Here is a 27,596-nt window from a genome sequence, read left to right on the forward strand (position 1 = left end):
CCCAGCTTCACTCAAAACCACCCTCCCACCTCTCAAGTTTAAGAAATCCTTCTCTTGTTTTGTGGCCAGGAAATCATATCCCAGCAGGGTGGCAGACAATCAAGGATGTGGCAAGGAAGCACTGATTCTGACTCCTTTGCATGTGAAGTCTTGCTTTCTTTCAGGTGTCCTCCTCTTCCAGAAAGAGAACATTTTAATCAAAATAGAAGATGCTGTTAGAATGAAGGTAGAGTTGCCTTCTCAGACAAGGGTAAGACATCTGCTCAACAAAGCAATGTACAGTACTTAGTGGTTAATGCCTCTCCTCAAAAAGAAAACAAAAACTCATACCAACAGGCTCATTACTTCCTAGAGTTGTAAAAAGGCACCGATTTGAGTCTAGGCCTTCACTCCTTCTATCTACTCGACCATAATTTTCTCTTAAGTTCCCAGCAATCCTTCAACACTAGCCTAAACCCATTCATATCCACACCTAAAACATTCCTGCTTTTCTCAGAACTAGTTATTTATAAACCAAAAGAGCACTTATTAAATGAATAAATGCATGACAGTCCAGAGGGATCACACCCCTAAGAGTTATACCTACAATAGTTACATTTCATTCCTAGCATGTGAACAATATAAGCTTCAAAGAGCCACTATCAGCCAGCAGTCTTTAAACCCACCCCCATCCCCATTTCACCATCTACGTAGTCAATTTTAATATAAAACAAACCTTAAATAGAAATAAGAAGGAAAATCTACTGTGCCTGGTTACAACCATACAGTACATTCCAAAGACTTCTGATTTATCTGGAATGAACAGATAGTAATCAAACAAAAAACAAAGACCCACAACAAATCCCTGTAATTCTTAAGGACTTCTTAGGAGACAGGCTTCAAAAGTAGGATGTTTCATATGTGCTCACTTATGCAAACAATTAAGCAATGATACGAATACTATACCAACAATGGGAACATAAGTTCTCTGAGAGAAGCCCATCAACTTGATATAGTGAACTGATTCAATTTCATGAACTTTTTAAGAAGGACACCTTCCTAAGGCAACCAATACAATTAAATATGAAAGGATAAATGATACACAATGGTCAAAGAAAGAAAAACAAGACTCCTAGGGCTGGAAGAACCTTATAATGATCTAATCCAACTCCCTAGCTTTTATGGATGAAAATGACATGCCCAAGGTCACAAGGCTAGGGGACCTGTCTTGCAAACACTTACTGCTGATTAGGCTCAGTTTCATTCTGTTGGGCAGAATTAAAGCTCTGCATGGCCTGTACTTCTTCCTCCTCCTCATCCTCACTAGAGGCCTCTTCTGCAGCATGATTAGACCTTGGAGGAGGAGCAGTGGCAGTGCCATCTGCCTTCTGGATTGATGGCTTCTGACAAATGTATTTAGGGTCTCTTCCAAGGTTACAAATTTCTTCAAGTAACTGAAAGACACAGGAAATATTATTTATTAGTAAATAAGAAATGGGACAACTAACACATTTTTGGAGCATTTTCTATGTGTTGTACACAGAAGTGCTGACACAAAACACTTTATCTTGACACATGTATGTAACATACATCACTCCTGGAATATAGTCATCAATCCTATTTTACACACAAGGTAACTGAAGTTTCGTGAAGTTAAGTAACTTGTTCAGGATCACATAGCAGTTAAGTGACTAACCTGACTCCATGTCCTAATTCATAAGCACCAGGCATATACTATACTGTAACTGGCAGGGCTACTAAATGTGAAAAAAATACCAAGAAACAAAGGTTAGAAAAACTAATATGCTTTTACAAATAGAAGCTAAATCCTGGCAACTTGTTAATACCCTATAGAAGAAAATAATACTTAAGTGACTTTCTGGGGGTGGGGGGGGGGGCAAGGACCAACCCAAGGATAAGGAGAAAATAAGGTAGACATAATCATCTTCTAGGCATAGGCCAAGAATCCCAATGACCTCCAGTAGGCCAAGCTTTTTCTTAAAAACTCCCCCTTAACTGCTCTCTCATGCCCACGGTCAGCCTTATCACTTCATACCTTAATGATTGCAGTTGTTGCATCTGTTTTGAGGGTGGGCTGATGTCTCATGAGCTCATCAACAGCACTCCCCAGGTTAGATGCGGTATCCCCTTAAAGCAAAAAACGAACTGTTAGAAAGACTGAAGAAAATAGAGCTTGAGCTATTTTCTCTGCCAATACGAGGAGGAAAGAAGAAACTGAGAAGGTTGTTGTGATTTTCTAATGCCATGCTTTCTCAAATGAATTCACACCAACCTCTGAAAGCAAATCACTGGGGAGGAAAAAGGAACTTTATCAGTCTAGCGAAAACATTAAAAAAATTTTTTTAACTTATTTTGCGAGACAGAGCGAGCACACAAGTGGGGGAGGGAGAGAGAGAAGCAGAGACAGAATCCCAAGCAGGTTCCACACCATCAGTGTAGAGCCCATTGTGAGGCTTGAACCCACAAACCATGAGATCATGACCCGAGCTGAGATCAAGAGTGGGATATCCAACCGACTATGCCACCCAGGTGGTCCTAGTGAAAACATTTAAAAATAACCACATATTCTACATTCTACTCTGGCAATCTCTAATGCCAAGGTCTGAACTAGGAGGGAGGGAGAGAGAGGAGCATAAAACCATTAACACACTGGCTGCCCCAATTAAGAACGATATTGGCTAGAATGCTACAGTGGTGGCTGAAAGCACAAAGCACATTTGTGAAAACTAGATTCTGGAGCCCTACTTTCTCATTATTCTGTAATAATCTGGCCTCAAATACACTGAGAAGAAAATCTATTAATTTCTTACTATCGTAGGGATTTGAACATTAGAATAGAAGATCACGGAGACCAACACCTTGGGACTTTATATCTCCTGTTGCAACAGATTAGATGGTGGGCCTGGAAATCTACTGCCCCTAATACCCATTTCTCACTAGCACCATAACCGTACATTTAATAACGAATGGTTGATAGTCTGAGGAACACCACTCCTTTGTTGCTGACATCTAAAAGGTCACCGGAAAAGAGTCGTCAGCATCTTTCAAGCTCTGGTCACTGAGGTGTCTCAGTGGCACAGAGTGATGACAGGTGGAAATGTGGACTCCCAAGGAGACCCTCCTTCTCTCTGTTTTGCCGCCTCTGTCAGACCCCATGCCCTAAGTGACCTCGCCCCCAAGATCTTCACTGGATAATTCTTGCTCCTAGGTTCTCCCATTGTGGTAGAAGCACAGTATAGGCCTTGCTACCTGGGAGCCCATAGGGGAATCTGGGACTGCCTCTCCTGCCCTGACCCAAGAGGAGGGGGTGTAGTCTCTGCAAGTCACTCTACTACAGTTTAGCTTCTGACCAGCCCAAACCCTGCAGCCAATTGGAGCTTGAGGATATGGCCTGGAGGCACCACCCAGAGATCTGGAGCCACTCAGGGGCACCTGGGGACATGATCTGGTCCCCTTGGTGGCCTAGGAAGGAAAAAGTTTGGTTTTCCCAACACTTGTCCCAATTCAGATTAAAACCCTGAACTTATACGCACACACACACACACACTGAACTGTTGAGAAGCATGAAAATATGAGCAGAGGATAAGGATGAAGTCTTCTTTTCTACCTGCAATACAACGTAAATAGTGATATAACGATAATTACAGTGATAATTCCCATTAAGCTTAGCAAATCTAGCCAGAGAAACGACGTGAGTTCAAGAAAGGACTTCCTTGACAATTGGTGGCTTGATAACCATCTAACATCTAAAATCTTGGCACCAGGGGAAGATGGTGACATAGGAGGATGCTGGGCTCACTGCGTCCTACGGATCATTTAGACTCCACCCACACCTGTCTAAATAACCCAGAAAATCGCCAGAAGATTAGCAGAACGGATTCTCCAGAGCCAAGCATAGACAAGAGATCCATGGAAGAGGGCAGGAAGGGCGGAGAGGCGGTGCGCGCTACACAGAATGGCGGGAGGGAGCCAGGGCGGGGGGCAGCCTGCCAGCAAAGCAGAGGCCCCGAGTCTGGCTTGCAAAAACGGAGGGGCAGGATGGAGTGTGCTCTGACGGCAAGGGGGACTTAAAATCTGGATGGTTATAAGTTAACAGATTTGCTCGGAGAACGGGAGGGCTGGAGGACAAAGGGAGGGCTGGAGGAAAACGGGAGGGAGAGCTGTTGAGCACCGGACAACAGAGCGCAGCTTGGTGGGGAACAAAGGCGCTCGCCAGGCCCATCTCCCTCACCCATCCCCCAGCCAAAATCCCAAAGGGAACCAGTTCCTGTCAGGGAACTTCCTTGCACCATGCAAACACCCAACGCTGTGCTTCTGCGGATCCATCCCTCCGGTGGGTCTGACTCCCTCCTGGTGCCACAGGGCCCCTCCCGAAGTGAAGGAAAAGTGAGCTGAGCCTGCCCCTCCTGCCCCTGTGCACCTTGCCAATCCACCCCAGCTAATACACCAGATCCCCAGCACCACAAGCCTGGCAGTGTGCAAGTAGCTTGGGCGGGCAATACCACCCAACAGTGAATCCCGCCCTTAGGAGAAGGGGAAGAGAAGGTACACACCAGTCTGACTGTGGCCCCAGCGGTGGGTGGGGGCAGACATCAGGTCTGAATGCGGCCCTGCCCACCAACGCAAGTTATTCAAGATAGCACAGAGGAAGTGCCCTGCAGTTCCGCACCACTCCAGGGACTATCCAAAATGATGAAATGGAAGAATTCCCCTCAAAAAAACCTCCAGGAAATACCGACAAGTAACGAACTGATAAAAAACGATTTAAACAATATAACAGAAAGTGAATTTAGAATAGTCATAAAATTAATCGCTGGGCTTGAAAACACTATAAAGGACGGCAGAGAATCTATTGCTACAGATCAAGGGACTAACGAACAGCCAGAGGGGGTAAAAAATGCTATTAATGTGCTGCAAAATAAAATGGAGATGAACATAGCTCAGAATGAAGAGGCAGAGGAGAGAATAGGTGAACTAGAAGATAAAGTTATGGAAAAAGAAGCAGCTGAGAAAAAGAGAGATAAAAAAATCCAGGAGTATGAGGGGAAAATGAGACAACTAAGTGATGCACTAAAGAGAAATAATCTATGCACAATAGGTATTTCAAAGGAGGAAGAGAGAGGGAAAGGTGCGAAGGGGTACTTGAAGAAATAATAGCTGAGAACTTCCCTGATCTGGGGAAGGAAAAAGGCACTGAAATCTAAGAGGCACAGAAAACTCCCTTCAGACCTAACTTGAATCGATGTTCTGCACGACATATCATAGTGAAACTAGCACAATACAAGGATAAAGAGAAAATTCTGAAAGCAGCAAGGGATAAATATGCTCTAACATATAAAGGGAGACCTATAAGACTTGTGACCGATCTCTCTACTGAAACTTGGCAGGCCAGAAAGGAATGGCAGGAGATCTTCAATGTGATGAACAGAAAATATGCAGCCGAGAATCCTTTATCCAGCAAGTCTGTCATTTAGAATAGAAGGAGAGATAAAGGTCTTCCCAAACAAAAACTGAAGGAATTCATTACCACTAAACCAGCCCTACAAGAGATCCTAAGGGGAATCCTGTGAGACAAAGTACCAGAGACATCGCTACAAGCATAAAACATACAGACATCACAATGACTCTAAACCCGTATCTTTCCATAATAACACTGAATGTAAATGGATTAAATGCGCCAACCACAAGACATAGGGTATCAGAATGGATAAAAAAACAAGACCCATCTATTTGCTGTCTACAAGAGACTCATTTTAGACCTGAGGACACCTTCAGATCGAAAGTGAGGGGATGGAGAACTATCTATCATGCTACTGGAACTCAAAAGAAAGCTGGAGTAGCCATACTTATATCTGACAAACTAGACTTCAAATTAAAGGCTGTAACAAGAGATGAAGAAGGGCATTATATAATAATCACAGGGACTATCCATCAGGAAGAGCTAACAATTATAAATATCTATGCGCCGAATATGGGAGCCCCCAAATATATAACAGATTTACTCACAAAAATAAGCAACCTTATTGATAAGAATGTGGTAATTGCAGGGGACTTTAACACTCCACTTACAAAATGAAAAGATCATCTAGACAACACGGTCAATAAAGAAACAAGGGCCCTGAATGAAACATTGGATCAGATGGACTTGAGAGATCTATTTAGAACTCTGCATCCCAAAGCAACAGAATATACTTTCTTCTCGAGTGCACATGGAACATTCTCCAAAATAGATCACATACGGGGTCACAAAACAGCCCTTCATAAGTATACAAGAATTGAAATTATACCATACATACTTTCAGACCACAATGCTATGAAGCTTGAAATCAACCACAAGAAAAATTCTGGAAAACCTCCAAAAGCATGGAGGTTAAAGAACACCCTACTAACGAATGAGTGGGTCAACCAAGCAATTAGAGGAGAAATTAAAAAAATATATGGAAACAAACGAAAATGAAAATACAACAATCCAAACACTTTGGGATGCAGTAAAGGCAGTCCTGAGAGGAAAATACATTGCAATCCAGGCCTATCTCAAGAAACAAGAAAAATCCCAAATACAAAATCTAACAGCACACCTAAAGGAAATAGAAGCTGAGCAGCAAAGACACCCCTAACTCAGCAGAAGAAGAGAGATAATAAAGATCAGAGCAGAAACAAACAATAGAGAATCTAAAAAAACTGTAGAGCAGATCAATGAAACCAAGAGTTGGTTTTTTGAAAAAATAAAATTGATAAACCTCTAGCCAGGCTTCTCAGAAACAAAAGGGAGATGACCCAAATTGATAAGATCATGAAAGAAAATGGGATTATTACAACCAATCCCTCAGAGATACAAGCAATTATCAGGGAATACGATGAAAAATTATATGCCAACAAACTGGACAACCTGGAAGAAATGGACAAATTTCTAAATACCCACACACTTCCAAAACTCAAACAAGAGGAAATAGAAAGCTTGAACAGACCAATAACCAGCAAAGAAACTGAATCAGTTATCAAAAATCTCGCAACAAATAAGAGTCTAGGACCACATGGCTTCCCTGGGGAATTCTACCCGACATTTAAGGCAGAGATAATACCTATCCTACTCAACTTATTGCAAAAAATAGAAAGGGAAGGAAAACTTCCAGACTCATTCTATGAAGCCAGTATTACTCTGATTCCTAAACCAGACAGAGACCCAGTAAAAAAAGAGAACTACAGGCCAATATCCCTGATGAATATGGATGCAAAAATTCTCAATAAGATACTAGCAAATCGAATTCAACAGCATATAAAAAGAATTATTCACCATGATCGAGTGGGATTCATTCCTGGGATGCAGGGCTGGTTCAACATTCACAAATCAATCAACGTGATACATCACATTAATAAAAGAAAAGATAAGAACCATATGATCCTGTCAATCGATTCAGAAAAAGCATTTGACAAAATTCAGCATCCTTTCTTAATAAAAATCCTCGAGAAAGTCGAGATAGAAGGAACATACTTAAACATCAAAAAAGCCATTTATGAAAAGCCCACAGCTAATATCATCCTCAATGGGGAAAAACTGAGAGCTTTCCCCCTGAGATCAGGAACACGACATGGATGTCCACTCTCACCGCTGTTGTTTCACATAGTGTTGGAAGTGCTAGCATCAGCAATCAGACAACAAAAGGAAATCAAAGGCATCAAAATTGGCAAAGATGAAGTCAAGCTTTCACTTTTTGCAGATGACATGATATTATACATGGAAAATCCGATAGACTCCACCAAAAGTCTGCTAGAACTGATACATGAATTCAGCAAAGTTGCAGGATACAAAATCAATGTACAGAAATCAGTTGCATTCTTATACACTAACAATGAAGCAACAGAAAGACAAAGAAACTGATCCCATTCACAATTGCACCAAGAAGCATAAAATACCTAGGAATAAATCTAACCAAAGATGTACAAGATCTGTATGCTGAAAACTATAGAAAGCTTATGAAGGAAATTGAAGAAGATATAAAGAAATGGAAAAACATTCTGTGCTCATGGATTGGAAGAATAAATATTGTCAAAATGTCAATACTACCCAAAGCTATCTACACATTCAATGCAATCCCAATCAAAATTGCACCAGCATTCTTCTTGAAATTAGAACAAGCAATCCTAAAATTCATATGGAACCACAAAAAGCCCGAATAGCCAAAGTAATTTTGAAGAAGACCAAAGCAGGAGGCATCACAATCCCAGAATTTAGCCTCTACCACAAAGCTGTAATCATCAAGACAGCATAGTATTGGTACAAAAACAGACACACAGACCAATGGAATAGGATAGAATCCCCAGAACTAGACCCACAAAAGTTTGGCCAGCTAATCTTTGACAAAGCAGGAAAGAATAGCCAATGGAAAAAAGACAGTCTCTTTAACACATGGTGTTGGGAGAACTGGACAGCAACATGCAGAAGAATGAAACTAGACCACTTTCTTACACCATTCACAAAAATAAACTCAAAATGGATAAAGGACCTAAATGTGAGACTGGAAATCACTAGAACCCTAGAGGAGCAAGCAGGGAAAAACCTCTCTGACCTCAGCTGCAGCAATTTCTTACTTGACACATCCCCAAAGGCAAGGGAATTAAAAGCACAAATGAACTATTGGGACCTCATGAAGATAAAAAGCTTCTGCACAGTAAACAATTCACAAAACTAAAAGGCAACCAACGGAATGGGAAAAGATATTTGCAAATGACATATCGGACAAAGGGCTGGTATCCAAAATCTATAAAGAGCTCACCAAACTCCACACCCGAAAAACAAATAATCCAGTGAAGAAATGGGCAGAAAACATGAATAGACACTTCTCTAAAGAAGACATGCAGATGGCCAACAGGCACATGAAAAGATGCTCAATGTCGCTCCTCATCACGGAAATACACATCAAAACCACACTCAGATATCACCTCACGCCAGTCAGAGTGGCCAAAATGAACAAATCAGGAGACTATAGATGCTGGAGAGGATGTGGAGAAATGGGAACCCTCTTGCACTGTTGGTGGGAATGCAAACTGGTACAGCTGCTCTGGAAAATAGTGTGGAGGTTCCTGAAAAAATTAACAACAGACCTACCCTATGACCCAGCAGTAGCACTGCTAAGAATTTACCCAAGGGATACAGGAGTACTGATGCATAGGGCCACTTGTACCCCAATGTTCATAGCAGCACTCTCAACAATAGCCAAATTGTGGAAAGAGCCTAAATGTCCATCAACTGATGAATGGATAAAGAAATTGTGGTTTATATACACAATGGAATACTACGTGGCAATGAGAAAGAATGAAACATGGCCCTTTGTAGCAACGTGGATGGAACTGGAGAGTGTGATGCTAAGTGAAATAAGCCATACAGAGAAAGACAGATACCATATGGTTTCATTCTTATGTGGATTCTGAGAAACTTAGCAGAAACCCATGGGGGAGGGGAAGGAAAAAAAAAGAGGTTAGAGTGGGAGAGAGCCGAAGCAGAAGAGACTCTTAAAAACTGAGAACAAACTGAGGGTTGATGGGGGGTGGGAGGGAGGGTAGGGTAGGTGATGGGTATTGAGGAGGGCACCTTTTGGGATGAGCACTGGGTGTTGTATGGAAACCAATTTGACAATAAATTTCATATATTAAAAAAAATAACAATAAATAAATAAATAAATAAATAAATAAATAAATAAATAAAAAGAATTAAAATATTGGCACCAATTATGAGATAAATCCTGGTGACTTACCAAGAGGATCAGAGCTCCGCCTCCTTCGCATGGCTGGGAGGTAATCTGGAGACAGAAGAACTTTGAAAAGACGTTCAAAAGGCTGACACTGTACAAATGACTGAAGACCTCGGGCATTCAAGCAGAGTGCACTAAATACATTTGGGAGGGAGCCAAGGACTTCACGGGTAGCAGGAACCTAGAGAGAAGATAAAGTGAGTTTGAAGACATCTAAAATAATTCAGATGTAGATGCCAGGAAACTTTGACCAGGGTACTGCAAAGAGATAGCAGGGTGTATGTCTCTGTATCATCCTCTGTGGGGAGGGGTACGTACAGAGCAATCTTCACACAAAAGCAGAAAAGGACTCACATCTTTGATAAGTAGTGCATGAAGCATGACATCTGTTAATCCATTGTCCTGGAGTGAGGAGAGCAGTGATGGTTCTTGAAATACAAACACAGTCACCACTTCAGTAGCTAAAAAAGATAAGAAATATGAGAAAGTGGGAGATTCTTTACAGGTATTAACAAAACTCCAAAGGCTTAAAAAAACCAACTCAATATATACAACAAATGAAATGCCTCTGAAATGAAACTTCACTGCTCATCAAAAGATCACTATTAAGAATTTGGTGACAGGGGCGCCTGGGTGGCTCAGTCGGTTGAGCGTCCGACTTCGGCTCAGCTCACGATCTCGCGGTCCGTGAGTTCGAGCCCCGCATCAGGCTCTGGGCTGATGGCTCAGAGCCTGGAGCCTGCTTCCGATTCTGTGTCTTCCTCTCTCTCTGCCCCTCCCCCATTCATGCTCTGTCTCTCACTGTCTCAAAAATAAATAAATGTTAAAAAAAAAATTAAAAAAAAAAAAAAAAAGAATTTGGTGACAAACCTTCAAGATTTTTATGGGCAATGTACAGGCATAAAAATAATTATGAATACCATACTGAATACTGAAAAATATACCAACAGAGATTTCAGGTACTCTCATAACATAAAAAAAAAAAAAAAAGGTAACTATGTGGATGCCTTGTTAATTAGGTTGATTATAGAAATCACTTTGCTATGTATACCACCAGATCATGCTCTTCACCTTAAAAGTATGTAGTTTTATTAAATATATAAATGAAAAACAAAAACAACTAAGATTTAATGAGCATATTTTTATAACGATGAGGTTATACTGCTATATAACCTATTTCTTCTAAATTATAATACGTATCATACATACTCCTTTATTTTTCCCATCACTGTAGTTCATTCAATTTGACTGGCTGCATACCAATTCCCCTAAATACATGAATCTCTGTGGATATAAACTAGTCCACAACTGTGAGAACTGATAAACCTAAAAGCATATCCTTTTTTGTCTGTTTAAGCAGAAAAAATATCTAAAGTTGGGGAGAGGGGTTTGCTGGGTTGAGGTAATTATAAATGTAACTGATGGAATAGACAAAATGTCTTCTAAAAAGCCTTTCACCAATTTTAAAATACCATTAGCACTATTAAGAGTTCTTAGGTATTATTCTGACCAATTTTTGACAATATTTCAAATGTGCTGTCGGGGCACTTGGGTGGCTCAGTCAGTTAAGTGTCCGACTTCGGCTCAGGTCATGATCTCATGGTTCACGAGTTTGAGCCCTGCCTTGGGCTCTCTGCTGTCAGCCCAGGGCCCACTCTGGACCCTCTGTCCCTACCGTCTCTCTGTCCCTCCCTTGCTTGTGCTCAGTCTCTCTTAAAATAAATAAATGTTAAAAAAAGTGCTTATAAAGACTAATATCAATGCTCAAGAAGAAATTAACATTAAAAGGTAATCAAAAGTGAAGCTAGAAATAATTGAAAAAACACAAAATTTAGTGAAACTGTAAGCAAATAGCATGAATAATTAAAACCAATATCTAGCCCTTTGAAAAGACTGAAAAAGCTTACAGACTTATGGGTAATCTAAGAAAAGCAAGCAATATGTCAGCAATGAAACAAAGGATCTAACCGGGTTCAGAACAATAAAGTTCTTTTACAAACTGTATGTTAATAACGAATGAAATGCAATGCTTTCTTTCGTAAGAAAATGTCATAAAAATTGATTCCCAAGAAATGATAGCAAAAGAGACTACACCAATAGCCACAAGAATTTTTAGAAGTAAAAACACCAAGTAACAGAAAGGCACTGAACCAAAAGTTTTAGATGGGAGTGTTATTAAACCTTCTAAGAGCCATTAAGACAAGGCTTGCCAGCTCATTTTACGAGATTAAAAATTTTTTATTTTAAAACCTGACAAAGAGGTGCACACGCATACAATATTAATAAACCATGTGTAAAACAAACTTGTAATGCTGATACCTGAGATCTAAATGATACCAAAGGATTTTATCAGTTTAAGATGGTGAATAGAGCACCTCTCATCTATTCCAAATGTCATTGAAATGGCAAATACATGACAATTACTGGGGACCAACAGCTGTCAATGGTCTTTGGGATTTGTGATGGGCTATAAACTTAAGGAAAAGTTAAGTCCTTTTGTGGGTTCCTACTGGTATATAATACACCCTTCCGTAGATCTTCTTTTTTTTTTTTTTTTTACAAATGTCTTAATTCCAAGGGGTCACTAAAATTTAGTATTCATAAACTAAAACTAATGTTCTACTAGAGGTTACTAGGACATCAAATTTTTATTTTCCAGAGGTCTAACTAAAAGGCTATGTCATAATGCTACTAATGCAATCTGACAGTTTAAACCCTCTTTTAAAATTAACAGATGACCAAATATTAGAATTTAAAAAAGGAAACACACAAAATCCAACTGGCTCCATATGGGACCTAGCAACTGACTCCTAAGAGTTAAATAATGAAAGACAACTCTCAAAAAATTAATGATTAAATTGAAACTAGAATCTACAAAACCCATAAAACAGCAATGGTGTGTTAAGACAAAGGGTCCCTTGAGAATAAGGAAACAGAGGGGCGCCTGGCTAGCTCAGTTGGTAAAGTGTCCAACTTTGGCTCAGGTCATGATCTTGCGGTTCGTGGGTTTGAGCCCCATGTCAGGCTCTGTGTTGACAGCTCAGATCCTGGAGCCTGCTTCAGATTCTGTGTCTCCCTCTCTTTCTGCCCCTTCCCCACTCCTGCTAGTTCTCTCGCTCAAAAATAAACATTATAGGGGCGCCTGGGTGGCGCAGTTGGTTAAGCGTCCGACTTCAGCCAGGTCACGATCTCGCGGTCCGTGAGTTCGAGCCCCGCGTCAGGCTCTGGGCTGATGGCTCGGAGCCTGGAGCCTGTTTCCAATTCTGTGTCTCCCTCTCTCTCTGCCCCTCCCCCGTTCATGCTCTGTCTCTCTCTGTCCCAAAAATAAATAAAAAACGTTGAAAAAAAAATTTAAAAAAAAATAAAAAATAAAAAAATAAACATTATAAAAATTTAAAAGAATAAGGAAATAGAAATTTTAAAAGTTTGTAACAAATAAGAAGTTTGATAATTCAGTAGGCATCTTGAAAAATTATAGAGAGAAATTCTCTCAGGAAGTGACATGCGATCAATGTGGTAGGCTTACTAGCTGTATAATAGGGCTTCCTGGAGAGAATAAGAGGAACCAAATTCAGGAATTTTCCTGAAGCAAAAAAAATATTCAGATATTATAAAGGGCCTAACCAAGTGCTATGAGAGAATACTGAAAAGAAACAGAATGAAATACATCCTGGTGAAATTTGTGAACTCTAAGAATAGAGAAAATGAAGTTACCTACAAAGGAACAAGAACCAGTTTAACATCATGGTTATCTACACTATGTAACATTAGAAGACAATGGAGAAAGGTCCAAAAAATTCTGAAAGTAAAAGAAGTATAACACTTTAAAAATTACCCAAAGATGCACTCCAACAAAATTAAAATGAATCAGAAAGGAAAAATCAAGAGTTACTAAAAAAAGAAGACAAAGAAAATGATGAGAAAAGGGTGAAGGCAGGTTGAAGGTCTTATTTTATTCAGCTTGGCAGAAGATAAACTGAGAAATGTTTAAAGTTTAGATGTCAATAAAATACAGGAATAACTATTACAAAAAAAGGAGTAAGAAAATTAAGACTCAGAATGTGAAAAAAAAAATTAACAGAAGACACAAGACTTGAGAAAAAAGAAAAACACTGGCAGTCACAAAAAATTCGTCAACATATAAAATTCTTCAAGATAAAAAAGGCACAATAGTTGTATGAATAAATCATTCTGCCGAAAACAACTAAAGGGTGGATTGAATACTTGAAACATCTTTTAAAATGTGAAGAGCAGACAAAGTAAATTACAGTTAAAAGGTCCAAAATAAGTCAAAGTGTGAACTTACAGCCTCAGGCTTTTGTCTTAAACGCACAGGGACATAACCTTTATTGAGTAGGAAATCCAGTAGAAAGGGAGTCTATTTATGTTACAGATGGCAATAACACCAATTACATGTGATGGAGCCTGCTGGAAAAGTTGTCGCTTTCTAACTCATGACCAGGTCACTTCTGATAAAGGATGGGGCTCAAGAGTCAGCCCAACTAGACAGCTGACTGCAGTCATTCTAGTACTGGAGGACACACCTCAATAAAGGTATGACCATTGTTCACATTTTTATAGACACCTGGATGATAGCTAATGGTGTTATTGGTGTTTTGGTCAATGGGCTCAAAAGTTACCACATTCAGGATGGTGCCCAAAGGGCTTTCTACACTGGGAATACATTGCTGCTCAAACTTTGCATATTAGAATTGAAGTCTGATGTCTCCACTCATGCCAAGACTGCCACAGAGGAAGCTCATACTTATGCCATAGCTGACTGACTTGTTCATACTTTTCAAATAAGTTCAGATATTGTTCCTTGCCCATGGCTCAACAGGCCCTATGAGACCTCCAGCCATCGCAGTCCCGGAACATTTAAAATTTGGGCTAAATGCCACAGCATCCAATGCTACTGGCCTTGGCCCAAGCTCCATCCTCCCAATGTGATCTTTGCACAACGTCCTGCCATTGGTGTCATAGTCAACGGGAATACATACAAAGGGGTGAACACCCCTTCTCTGATTGGGAAATTCATTTTATCGAGCCACTGTCCCTATCTGCTGGTTCAAGTACTATGCCCTCACAAAGATTCAGTGTTATACAAGCCTGTTCTTGGTTTACCCTTCCTGCCATGCTACTACCAACACTTAATATAGGCCGCATTAAATGTTAGTTTCCTTTTAGCATCCAGATAACACTGACTCTGATGTGGGTACACATTTTATCCATTCAGTCTGAGCATGGGCAGTACAAACAAGGCACCACCTGGGACTTCCAACTTATCACCTGCAGACAGCAGACCTAATACAAAAACCTAATAATCTACTTACAGACATGCTCTTAAATTTATGAAATGGACAATGGTCTACTGAATTGGTCTCTATTTGCCCACTTTTTTCTTATCCTAAACTGTCAACATTTTAAGTCATAGGACATCCTAACAAAATCCTCAACAAGGACCTCTCTATTCCTTCTCTAGCCACAAAAGGGACAATTTCCACGTATGAATCTATAATACCTAAATAGAATCAATCCCTCCTCACTTAAAGACTTTTTTATCCTGGTGCAACCTATGCTAGATTGGTGCCTGTATTGAGTTAGGTAACAAAGGAATCCACTGAAAACTGAAGGCCTTCACCCTATAAGACTACTCTGTATGCCACAAAAAGAAGGTCTTTGCTGAAGACCTTTCCCAATATAATAGTTTCAAAGGTTGGTTAACTGGAGGTCCCTCTTGGTAGGAAATGTAGGTCTTGGTGCCTGCCTGTTCCCACACCTATAATTTTATGGTTCTTCTAAACAGGAAAGGAAGATCTTAGATTAGTTCCCAGTACTAACCTTCTCAAACAGGACTAGCTCTTAATCCACCCTATTAGAGAGATAACGAACAGCAAACCACTATAGAATCAGGGTTAACAATACCTGTGACTTCCATAATAAATGGGCACTTCCACCACACCAAGACCTATAGACCACAACAGATCTGAAAATATTATGGAACATTCTGGTTCTGGTTGGCCTGGCAATGCCTGATTTGGCTCATGGCCTGGGTCTAGGAATCTACCATTCCAACTCAATCAATGCCATACTCTTTGGCCTCCTCTATGCCCATGCTATGACCTCAATTATTTGGGGATATTCAATCAGTCCACAGGTCCCTGTAAGAAATTACTCTATAACTCCTAGACACAATGTCATACTGACATTCAGTCACTTTTGTAATTATTTCTCAAATGTATAAAGCCTTCCGTTAAAGGTTTTGGGCTAGGCCAGCACTCCTATCAACCCAGCATCCTAGATGATGATTTCAGTACAACTGGTAGTCCCAGGCTCAGTGGTGACACCCCCAAATATTAACTGCACCTGTAATGGGTGGCCACATCACTTGCCACCATTCCAAGAGCCCCATTATCTGACAGTCCCACACTTCACTTTCCATTACTCCACCATAACTGTACCAACATTTCCCATCTTCCTCAACCTGACAGACAATATTTATGTAATATTAACAGAGAACGTAACCTGAGCACTAAAACTCTAGCAATGTTAACAGGTGCCCAAGCCCAGGCAATCAGTTATATAAGTAACTCTTGTCCCCTTGAAGGTCTTCAGTATTGATATTGACTACCTACCACCCTCTCCGGTTAAGTAGTCCATAATAACCATCATAGTGTTGGCATCAGCTAAGCTAGGAATAGAGCACAAGCAGACATGAACACGTTAAAATGTGGCAGCACTAAGACAGACGGTGAGAGAGAAGAAAAGGCAGTTAGAAAAGTTAAAAGGGGTACAGTTGGGTATAAAAGTGGGGTAAAAGGGCCAGAGGCTGAATTTGGGAGGAGGTTTCAGCACATAGTTGTTGAACAAGACTTCACAACCTCACCAGACGCTTCCTCAACTGACTTCCTTCATGCCCTTCCAGCTTCCCCCACCAATCCAGTCTACACAATGATACCCTCCACCAAGTTGAGACTATTTTGCCCTTGCATGTCTTCCCTGATATAATTTGGCCACTAGAAACTCCACCCTTCAACCACCTTAGGCTACTGGATCTATGACACAACTCCTGTTCAGCAAAGTCATACATTCTACTCCATCAACTGCTCCCTTCTAACCCATACGATGACCTGTGTCCTATGAACATTTAGTACCCAGGTACCCTAGTTTCAACCAGAATGTCTAGCACTTTCATCGAGTTTTGCCACAAAAGGGAGCACTGGGCCATCTTTTTATCTATTATATTGAGCTGCACCTTAGGTGTTTTTAATTCTGTAACACAGATACCTTTTATAGAGACTATCTCAACAATGGCACAACTGGCCGACCATATAAATCAAACACCTCAAGCCTTAGAAGCCCTTAATGAGGGAAAAAGGAGTCTAGCTGCTATGATAGTTGGTAAAAAGATTGGCATTTAACTATCTACTGTTATTTTAAGGTGGTGTTTGTGCCTTAAATGGGACTTCCTGCTGCATGTGGGCTAATATACAGGTTCAAGTATCCAGAATACTTCAACAAAATAAAAGAACTAAACATCCAACTATATTATAAAAATGTGCCAAGAGATTCTCAAAACCCCATTAATTTTGTTTCCTGGCTCTCTCCTTCTGCCTGGGGTGAACGGCTGTAGTATCACTTATGGAGCTAAAACAGTAATTGTTGGACTAATTATTTTAAATTGGCTTTGCAAATCTGGTCCCTCTCAAGTACAAGTTTATTTATAGGAATCCAGGAAGGTTGCTATGTTAATTCAAACATCAGGGATGAATCAGGACTCTAGAGAAGGAATTCTGCCCTCCACTAATGTTTGCTTTAGTGTTCTAAGTCTCATTTCTGGCTTCCTGCGTCATTCTGAGAGGCCTCACTTGCTCCCCGCCCACACCCCACATGTCTCCTCTTGCTGTCTCCTTTAAACTTCCTCTTTATAAGATGCCTGTGCACCTGGCTTTTCTCTGTTCTGGGGTTTCCTCCCAGAAAGAGCCATCCTTCTCTGCATCTTGACTTGGGACTTCTCTACCTGTGTTAACAAATCTTCAATCTTACCAAAAGGCTGCTGTCATGAGTTCTGTCATATGAACCTAACCTTGGGAGGGAGTCTATGTCAAGATGGAGTTGCTATAATACAAAGAGACACTTCCTCAACCTGACAAAAAGGAAGAAAACCTTCTGCTAACCTCAAACTTAAGGGTGAAATACTGAATGCTTTTCCCCTGAGTTCATGAACAAAGCAAAAAGGCCCATTCTCACCACCTCTATTTAGCACTGTATTGGAAATCTTTGCCAATGCACGAAGACATAAAAAGCAAAAAAAAAAAAAAAATATATATATTAAAAAAAAGAACTATTTGTAGATGACAAAACTGTATAGAATAGCTTAAGAAATTAACAAAGCAATTATGGGGGTGTGCCTGCGTGGCTCGGTTAAGTGTCCAACTCTTGATTTCAGCTCAAGTCATGATCCCAGGGTGTGGGCTCTGTGCTGAGCATGAAGCCTGCTTGGGATTCTCTCCCTCCCTCTCTCTGCCCCTCCCCCAATCACCCATGTGCTCTCTTCTCAAAATAAATAAACTGGAAAAAAATCTTTAAAAATAAAAACAAAGCAACTATAAACTACAAAGTGAATCTAGCAAGGTCATAGGACATAAACTTTAAATTTAAAAATCCTAATTTGCTTCAGCAGGGGAGTAAGTATCAAGTTGAAGTAGCCAAAACTACTCCCTCCAGACATCCCAAAGTATCAAAAAAACATGTTACTGGTACAAGGAGGTTTCCTCTATTTCTACACTACTTCCCATTACATTCCTTTAGTTTCTTTCATTTGTATTTTAGAGAAAGACTGCAGATGAGGAGAGACGGGCAGAAGGGGAGAGAAAGGAGGAGGAGGAAAAGGGGGAGGGGGGGAGGGAGGGAGGGAGGGGGAGAGAGAGAGAGAGAGAGAGAGAGAGAGAGAGAGAGAGAGAGAAAGAGAGAAAGAGAGAAAGAGAGAGAGAGAGAGAGAGAGAGAGAGAGAGACGCACAGACACATGAGGTGAGAGGGTGGGGGGGGGGAGAGAATATGAGAATCCTAAGCGGGCTCCATACTTAGCACAGAGCCCGACATGGGGCTTGTTCCCAGGACCCTGGGGTCATGACCTGTGTGGAAATCAAGAGTCGGTTGCTTACATGACTGAGGCACCCAGGTGTCCCCATTCCTTTAGTTTTAAGGAGAATTCTAGAAGCTAAATATCTCAAACACTGTCCTAAATATGTGGCACTCAATAAATGCCAGTTAACAAAAATGAGGTTTTAACAACAGCAATACTCAAAGTATTGCCAACATAAAATTGCAAAGATGTTTTTACAAATACAAAGTATCCACAGCTTCTGAAACTGCATTTTCTACAGTGAGAAATGATTTTCTATACTGTAGTTTGTGGGGTCTGACATTCAATTCCAAGAATGGAAACCATGCTGACTGAATTTTCTGGACCAAGATTAAGGACTAACCATTGAAAAAGTCACACTTGCAGCAGTTAGTATGGCACAAATGTACAACAGTACTTATCACACATGGTTTATAACGTATTGCTTACATACTGTATGTTTGGCATTCCAGAAATGGATATTTGAAACTGAATTCTGATCTTTATTTCATCACTAACTAGAAAGATACATAATCACACAGTGGACAAATGTGGACAATAAAACCCTGCAAGAATGTAAAATATACAGAGAACTGGCAGGTCATTCCAGCTTGGTATAACCAATTATTAACACCACTTACCTAGGAGGAAGAGTGATGGGCCATAGTATTCTGCATTGCTGATGATGTGCTTCAGGGAGGTAGGGAGAGAACCATCCATCACTAAGAGAAAAGAAAAGTGAACATCAAGGAGAATATGATTAGTCCAGGAGTAGTTTGATGGGTAGGGTTGATGGAGCAATATATTATGTGTACCACCACTGTGGTAAACAAACTCTTGTGCTGATTCCAGTCTAATGGTTTCTACTTGTCTCCTCCTCACATTCTATTATTTATTCCTTGTCCATGAAATAGCCTCTTAACAGTGGATCAAAGAATAAAAGAATACAGACACAGACAAAGTGAAGTAGCAGGCCAGAAGTGAGCACAGAGTCAAAAGCTGAAAAAGGAAAAACATAGGTGAATCATTATGAAAATGGCTAGAATCCTTAGGTCTAGGAAAAGTGACACTAAATGACTAAAGGCTATTCAAAATGGCAGGCCTTTTCTTAAGCCTGTCTTACAAAAAAAGAGTAACATCAGAAAGTATCAAAATCACTAATCTCTGAGAAAGTCAAACATCCTTCAAGAAAGTATCTAAAATCAAATACCATGTCGTATGCCGTCTGAGAAAGCAGGGTCTTGAATGGCCTTCTTGAGGAAATTTAACATGGATTTGAGAAGTGCTGCTCTTTGTGGAATACACTGAACTCCTGGCAAGGGAGAAAGATGGAGGATTATGTTGAGTTCACCATGAGACCAGATTGAACAGGCACATAGAACAAATTTTTAAGAGACGCATATACACTATATCAACACTAGCATTCAAAGTGACATCTCTGAATGGTGGGAAGAATACTTACTAAGCTTTGAAATTGGGAAAGTAAATCACTGAGGCCTACACAAAACTAATGCTAAAATTAAAAGCCTGAAGTAAAACCACAAAGTAAAAAGATTAACTTTTTGATCCTCAGTTCCTGTTTTAGATATTATCTGTGTTCTGATATGGCTGGTTTGATAAAATAATCAATGTGTGAACAGTTGGAGAAGTATGAAATACATGTTAATATAAGAAAATGGACACCAGAATGGCACAGTAACATGCACAGTCCTAAGAAGCAATCCTCAAAATATACCACTAAAGCTATTCCCAAAGCACCTTCTTTACTAGTTTAGTAATTCAGTGTGAAAGACTATGTATCTACTTGTCTACACACCAGGACGGGGGCCAGGTCCAGAGCCAGAGGAGATGCTAGTGCTGCTGCTGGAACTTGATGCCCTTAAGTCAACATCTAGCCGGTGCTCCACAGAGATGGATAAGCCTGGACTACTTTCCATAGTCACATCTGCAACTAGAGTAAAAGTTATGATAAAGAAACTAGTTAGAATAAAGGCACCACCAAAAGAATGATTGTTTGAGAAATTTTTTCCCATTAAGGTGAGATGAATGATATAAAAATGGAGACTAGATTAGAATATTGAGACCCAAAATAAAAATGTAAACTTTTCACAAATAGAAAAGTATTTAACGTCATGGGTTAAGATATGCAAATTAAAAACAATCCTTCAAAAGAAATCCCTTTCAATATTTCTTACCCACCAAATGTGGTGGGAGGAAAAAGAATGGTAAGTAAAACATGGAATTTCATATACTACTGGTGGGTAGCAGACAGCAGGCAGAGCTTTTTGGAATTTTAATGAAGTAAATGATACAAAATTACTTCTTACAACTTGTACAATATAATAAAGCTCCACTAGCAATAAATCAGTTTACATTTTTAAATACTCTTCCAATCTTTTTATTTTTTTAATTTTTAACGTTTATTTAGTTTTGAGACAGAGAGAGACAGAGCATGAATGGGGGAGGGTCAGAGAGAGAGGGAGACACAGAATCTGAAGCAGGCTCCAGGCTCCGAGCTGTCAGCACAGAGCCCGACGCGGGGCTCGAACTCACGGACTGTGAGATCATGACCTGAGCTGAAGTCGGATGCTTAACCGACTGAGCCACCCAGGCGCCCCTCTTCCAATCTTTTTATACATAAACATTCCCATTTGTGCCTACTTATATACATGGAAGCACAACTCATGATTTTGTAACCCGTTTTTGTTGAATAGGAAATTTTCTCTACAAACACATCAGAATCACCTGGATTGGTTGATAACAATTTAAATTCTGAGAAAGCTGTTTTGGAGAAGTTTTTTGTTTTTATTACTATTATCATTAACTATGCATGGAGAGGGTAGGGAGGTTTAAAAAAAAAAAAAAGCACACACACGATGATGAACCCAAAGATTAAGACTATTGGGCCACCTATCTTTTTGACTTTATGATTTAAAACATGTTCCCTATTCAACAAATTTTTCACCTCTCCTCATCCTTCTCAAAATAGCCTGATAGTTTCAAAAGAGCCCATTTTAGAGTCTATGTTCTCCTTATTTTCCCCAAACACATATTTAAACACCTACGATATATCAGGCACTGTTGAAGAATAGAGCAGTGAACAAAACAGTACCTGATCTCATGGAACTTACATTTTAGCAGGAATAAGATAATGAATCAATACTTAGAAGACACCTATTAAAGTCTTGAAATAAAACAGAGGGGCTCTACTGCTGCTCTACCATCTGCTTCACCTTCCATCTCTATTCCCAACAACTTGTGCCTCCCCCATTTACAATTATCCTCATGAAAAACAACATACAAATCACTTATATAGAAAAATGTTTTGTATTTATACAAATACATAATCAAATCAGTTGTGCACTTTAGAATTTATAAGAAGGAAGAATGAAAATTAGGGTTGGATGATAGGAAAATGCCAAGCACAAATATATTGACTTAATAAGTGTTCATTACCATCCATATCTGTTTCCATTTCTTCTCCTTCTTGTGTAGTACTAGGTCTCTGGATCTTTGGCTTGATCACAAATGGACATTCTTTTCGGCACAAATCTACTTCATGCTACAATCAAGGGAAAAGTAGTAAGAAAATCCTACATATATATCAGAGATTAAAAATAATTATAATGAAAGAATGTCAAAGGCAGATTACAAAATTGGTTTCTAAAAACAGAAAAGGGCTAAGATGGCTCTTTGGGGGTTATTAGGATACTTCCTAGGCTCAAATCTTACTGGGTAGGGTCTATGTTAAGTGCTCCTTATATAATAATACCTCAAGTCTATAAATGAAGATAGAAAGTCCACTATGGGATTGAAAAGCTGCCATGTCCAGGTTGGTGATGAGGTCAACCACTCTGACAGCTCTGGTGACAAACGTTATCTGATCCTGTTCATCGCCAAGAAACTTTATGACCTATCGAGGAGAAAAGGAGGCAAAGCTAATCAACTGAAAAAAACACAAAACTGTGAATATACTTTTAGAAACATGCAGTCTAGGGTCTCGGGGAGGTGTGGGAGAAAAAACAGGTGTTCGTCAAGTCTATCACTTCTGGGACTCATCCTTCAGAGATAATGCGGACCTAAATTACCTTTCAGGATTAAATAAAATACTCAGGGAGAAAAAAAGCTGGTGTCTAGTGCCCAGCACACACTAAAGCCTATTACCTTAATAGCACAATTTACAAAGTACCTTTACATACATTTTCTTTAGGGTGACAGCCTAAGGTCATCAGAAGATGTAGCTAGTCTTGACTCGTACCTGGGGTCTTCTGACTATCACACCATGCTGGACTTTGATCAATTCTTAATAATGGAGATGGCTGCTCTTAAAAGTTATTAATGAGACAGATAACTAGAATGCCAAACTAGAAAAATTAAGGATAACATTTTCTGGGTAAGCTTTCTTATGCTGTTTGCTCTCACTGTGAACCATTCCAAACTTGTAATTCTATACTTGCTCTTAGTTCATTTCCCCACAAATGTTATTTTTTAAAAAAAGTAGAGCACCTTCAATAAGGCTTCCATCATTCCACAGGAGACCAAGGCTTCACCACCTGCATCATAGCTGGCCAGATGGTATAAAAAAGAGAAGAGAGCAGTGGCAAACTGGTGAGGGTATGGATCCATGGAAGGATCTATAAGGGAAGTTGGGAGAGACAGAAAAAGAGCAAGCTGAGAATGTGATGTTAAGCTGGCAAGATGTTAAACAAAGACTCACGAGCAAAAGGGTAAAGTTCTTGCTGCCTAAAATAACAATCATCAAAACTTACCAATCATGGCCTGGATGCAGTTCCGCACAAGTACAGGCAAAAATCCATGGTAGGAGGCAGTTCCAGTACAGTCAATAATACTGCTGAGTTTGGGAGTTCTCTCCAAATGGACAATTGATGTTAATGTTCGTAAAGACGCGGCTTTAATCTCCTAAGAAAGTAGAAGGCAAACATGGGATGTGTTAAACATTGGATGTGAGCCAAGTTGCTAATACACAATATTCCAAAATTTAACTCATTCTATTGTTGACTGTTTAGGGGAGATGGAGGTCTGTTGAGAACACTGAAATTCCAGCACTTGTTAACTCTGTAGGTAAATATCCAAAGAAGAAGAAGTAAAAGAGCCAAGCTTCCCTCTTGGGGTTCATTCTCAATCCCTGGGAAAAACCAAAAGGAAAATAAATACACACAAGCCTGACACACACAGGAGAATATTAATACTTACCATAAGCTGCTTATCTGTTATCTGAAGGACATCTACCAACTCCTCTATCAACCCATTATACAAGATACTGTTTGCGGACTCCTGCAAGGCATTGGAATACACTGCAAAAGGAGAAATAAACACTTTAGGCAAGAAGGCAGTGGTCAAGCCACTGCCCAATGACAAACCTTTTGGCACCTACTGGTTCTAAGAAAAGATTCCCTTCCAACCAGCACTGGAGGACAGAATCACTGAATTCTAGAGGACTGATCAAATATAGTGATAAGCCCTAAATACCCTCCAAAGTGACAGATTCTCCTATTATTAGCATCGGTTGTCATGAGCAAGGATTTTGGGGAAATGGAAGTATGAAAAGAATGTGAAGAGTTAATGTGTTTTAGCACATCACTACTTGATATAACAACTACTGTACACTGGAGATAGACTTCCATTTTAGTCTCTTCATGTGCTTCTGTTTTTCACTGGCAACACTTTATAGGCTGTAAAGAAAAGAATTTTGGACAACTATAGACTAAGTCAGAAACTTGTATGTCACTGTGGAATAAAAGCTGAGAATATCTATAATCCACTTTCAAAGAATCCCTCACAGAAGTAACAGTAGACATAGTCTCCTAAAGTGCAAACTAATGGGATTAGAACATAATTCATTTAGTTTACCAAAAACATACCCACCAATGTGCCAGAAGTTATGCTAGGTGTTGAATACAAAGCGAAAAGCAGGAATTTCACTTCAAGGAACTCATAGTTTAAAAGAGCAGACAATAACATACTAAGGCTGGTAATATTAACAGCAGCTATCATTTTATACCTTCTATGTGTCTGACATGCTAGGTGCTTTATAGGTTTTCATTTAATCCTTATATCAGCCTATAAGGGAAGTGTTGTCCCAGTATTAAATGAAGAAACTGAGGCCAAAAGCATAACCCATAAGCTAATCATTTGCAGAATCTGGATGAGAGCCCAGGACTGATTCCAAAACCAGTGTCCTTTCCACTCTACCACTCTACAGTAAAAGTAAAATGCACAGTATTGACTTCTTAACAAATACCTTCTGACTTAAAATTATACCACTGAAGGGACAGAAGAGGAAGATGAAATGGCAAGAGGAAGACTAGGGGCCAGGGGAGAGGGCTACCTGAACACCCATCAAAACAAGAAAAGGGCAAAAATCAAGACTAAACCCATGTGCTATGTCTGTAAGTATTATATCCTTTTTCTAATACAACATTAAGGAGCTGAAGAATGATGAATATGGTGAACATTAGAAATGCTGGCAATTTTACAATTTAACTTGCCACTTAAAGTAACTACAATAAGCCTCACAGCATCAAGGACAGATGAAGCTCAAAGGAATTTATCTCTAAATTGCCAAATCAGGGCCTATTAATTACAGTGCTATTCTCTTACCTAATATAGATATAGCATGCAACCTGGCTTGAACAGCTTGTAATCGCTTCCTGTGATTAGAAAAACCATGGGCCAGCCGTATGTGTGTAAATAACAGCATCTGTAAAGATACAAGACCTAAATTAGCAATCAATGAAAAAGGGGACTATACTTTCTGAAGGTTAAATCTTACCTCTTGGGATATTTGTTAAATGGTTTATAGTTGCTGTTTGTTAAGGTGTCAAACAGAACAATTCCACTCTGAGGCTGCTGACAAAATGAGTGCCACAAAACACAGGCTCAGAGACTCCTAATATCCTAACATAAGCCAAGAACTATCACTATACTGACAGGAAACAAACTGAAGACATTTGGCAAGAGTTCAGATTGTAATTAATCAAATCAAATATTTTATTACTGTAACAATGAACAGAAAAAAATAACACAACTAAATGTTTTCTTCTTTGGCATGCAAAGTGTTAAGCTACTAACACTTATTAGATTCACATGGTGGGTAAGGCAGCTTATGTTTTACCCAAACTCTCATAAGGACCTAGGAAGTTAGTAGGTGTCGGCCTCATAAAAGATGAGGAAACTAAGGCTCACTGAGGCTAACTAATTTACCCATGATCCTTTCTGATATACTGTCTCTCAGCCCAGCACACATCATTAATCTATATGGATAACAACCACACCCTTTAGATAATTATTAGGACCTACCATACCTGTTTATCCTTAGGAATGCTGTACATTTTGGTAAGAGATTCCATGATTTCAGAAGGGCTTTCTGAAATCTACATTAGAAAAAAAAATGGTTAGGAACAAAAAGTAAACTGAATGTTAGGAAACTAGCCAATAGTAAAAAATTCCTCTTACCTTGTCAAGTTGTTCTATGTGAATATAATGTAGTGTGTTACTAGTCGTCTGAAATTTAAGATAGGAGAGTTATTAGGAGTCACTGTAATACCTCAGCTTGCCTTGCCATAAGACTGCAAGAGAGTCGTCTGAAAACCAAGATGCCACCCTAGGCTGAAGCCTAACTGAATGCTCTTAAAGTCAAAGCAACTTTAGAATGCCCCAAAATATCCATTTTATATACAGAATATTTTCAAGAAAGCTTCTTTGAAGATAATAGTATCAAAATATAACGCACAGACACATTTCATATTCTTCCTCATTCCTTAAAAAAAAAGTTTGTCATTTTTAAATTGAAGTATAACTTACATACAGTGTTTCAAGTGTACAGTATAAGGATTTAGCATTTCTACACATTACTTAGTGATCACAGTACTCTTTATCTCCTTTATTTACTTCACCTACCCTTCCACCCACCTCCACTCTGGCAACCACCAGTGTTTTCTGTTATTTGTATTTTTTTTTTGTCTTTTTCTCTTCCTTATCCTACAGATCATGTATTCATAGCAAAGACAAAATCCATGAAAATGGCTTCACTCTCCAAATATGCATTACAACTGTTTTCAAGGAGTCATTAATCTATAAGGATTATTCATTATGCTATAGATCAAAAAGAAGATCTTATTCACTAAGCTACTTCTAAACAAAAATAATTTTAGTATTTTCTCAAAGAATATGGAGTGATCACATAATTGAAGCAGTACCCTGTAAGCAATATATAGACTTCTTGCAAACTGGCGTAAGTAGAGAAAGTTGAGTGATAACTATCCAGACTTAAACTGCATGTTGGAATTCCCAACTGAAATGAAGAAAAATGCACGTCATGGCAACACACCATAGAGGAGTCCTATCTTTCGGCAGCTCCAACATAAGTAAGATCCAAACCTACCAGAGCAGGGCATACAATAACACTTATTCCTGAGAAACTGGTAGATGTATATAAATTGGGAGGGCAGCAATGTAGCTCAAAACCATTCCCTCATTTAACTGAGGAGTCCTAGAAAAAGTCAACCCCAGTTACAGTACATGATAGACCCTATCAGAACAAGTCTATCATGAGACTTACCCTTTTCTCGATTTTGACCTCGGCCCCAGGGTCTGCATAGAATTCAAAGTGTAGTGTAGTTGCACTGGGTGGGTATTTCTGTGTATAAAGCACATGAAAGAATTAGATACCATCTTTTCCCCCACTCTTCCTTCCAAGTCC

The 27,596-nt window shown here is 39.5% G+C and overlaps 1 protein-coding gene across 15 annotated transcripts in view; it reads right to left on the bottom strand.

Moving 5' to 3' along the window:
• HUWE1 (HECT, UBA and WWE domain containing E3 ubiquitin protein ligase 1) overlaps positions 1-27,596 on the bottom strand; it is a 169,169-nt gene that overhangs the window by 74,728 nt on the left and 66,845 nt on the right. For 14 of the 15 annotated variants that reach the window (XM_045051044.1, XM_045051042.1, XM_045051052.1 and 11 more), the window contains 16 exons: positions 27,456-27,533; positions 26,351-26,398; positions 26,200-26,268; positions 25,496-25,595; positions 24,089-24,210; positions 23,644-23,794; positions 23,381-23,508; positions 22,647-22,787; positions 22,331-22,436; positions 20,691-20,825; positions 20,085-20,186; positions 19,516-19,596; positions 10,104-10,210; positions 9,753-9,930; positions 2,036-2,127; positions 1,222-1,433 (listed from right to left, as the gene is read on the bottom strand). In XM_045051044.1, the coding sequence (XP_044906979.1) occupies positions 1,222-1,433; positions 2,036-2,127; positions 9,753-9,930; positions 10,104-10,210; positions 19,516-19,596; positions 20,085-20,186; positions 20,691-20,825; positions 22,331-22,436; positions 22,647-22,787; positions 23,381-23,508; positions 23,644-23,794; positions 24,089-24,210; positions 25,496-25,595; positions 26,200-26,268; positions 26,351-26,398; positions 27,456-27,533 (1,850 nt within the window). The remainder of the gene's footprint in view (positions 1-1,221; positions 1,434-2,035; positions 2,128-9,752; positions 9,931-10,103; positions 10,211-19,515; positions 19,597-20,084; positions 20,187-20,690; positions 20,826-22,330; positions 22,437-22,646; positions 22,788-23,380; positions 23,509-23,643; positions 23,795-24,088; positions 24,211-25,495; positions 25,596-26,199; positions 26,269-26,350; positions 26,399-27,455; positions 27,534-27,596) is intronic. The other variant, XM_019823850.3, reaches the window with a different exon arrangement.

The sequence above is a fragment of the Felis catus genome, chromosome X (assembly GCF_018350175.1).
Source record: "Felis catus isolate Fca126 chromosome X, F.catus_Fca126_mat1.0, whole genome shotgun sequence".
Lineage (NCBI taxonomy): Eukaryota > Metazoa > Chordata > Mammalia > Carnivora > Felidae > Felis > Felis catus.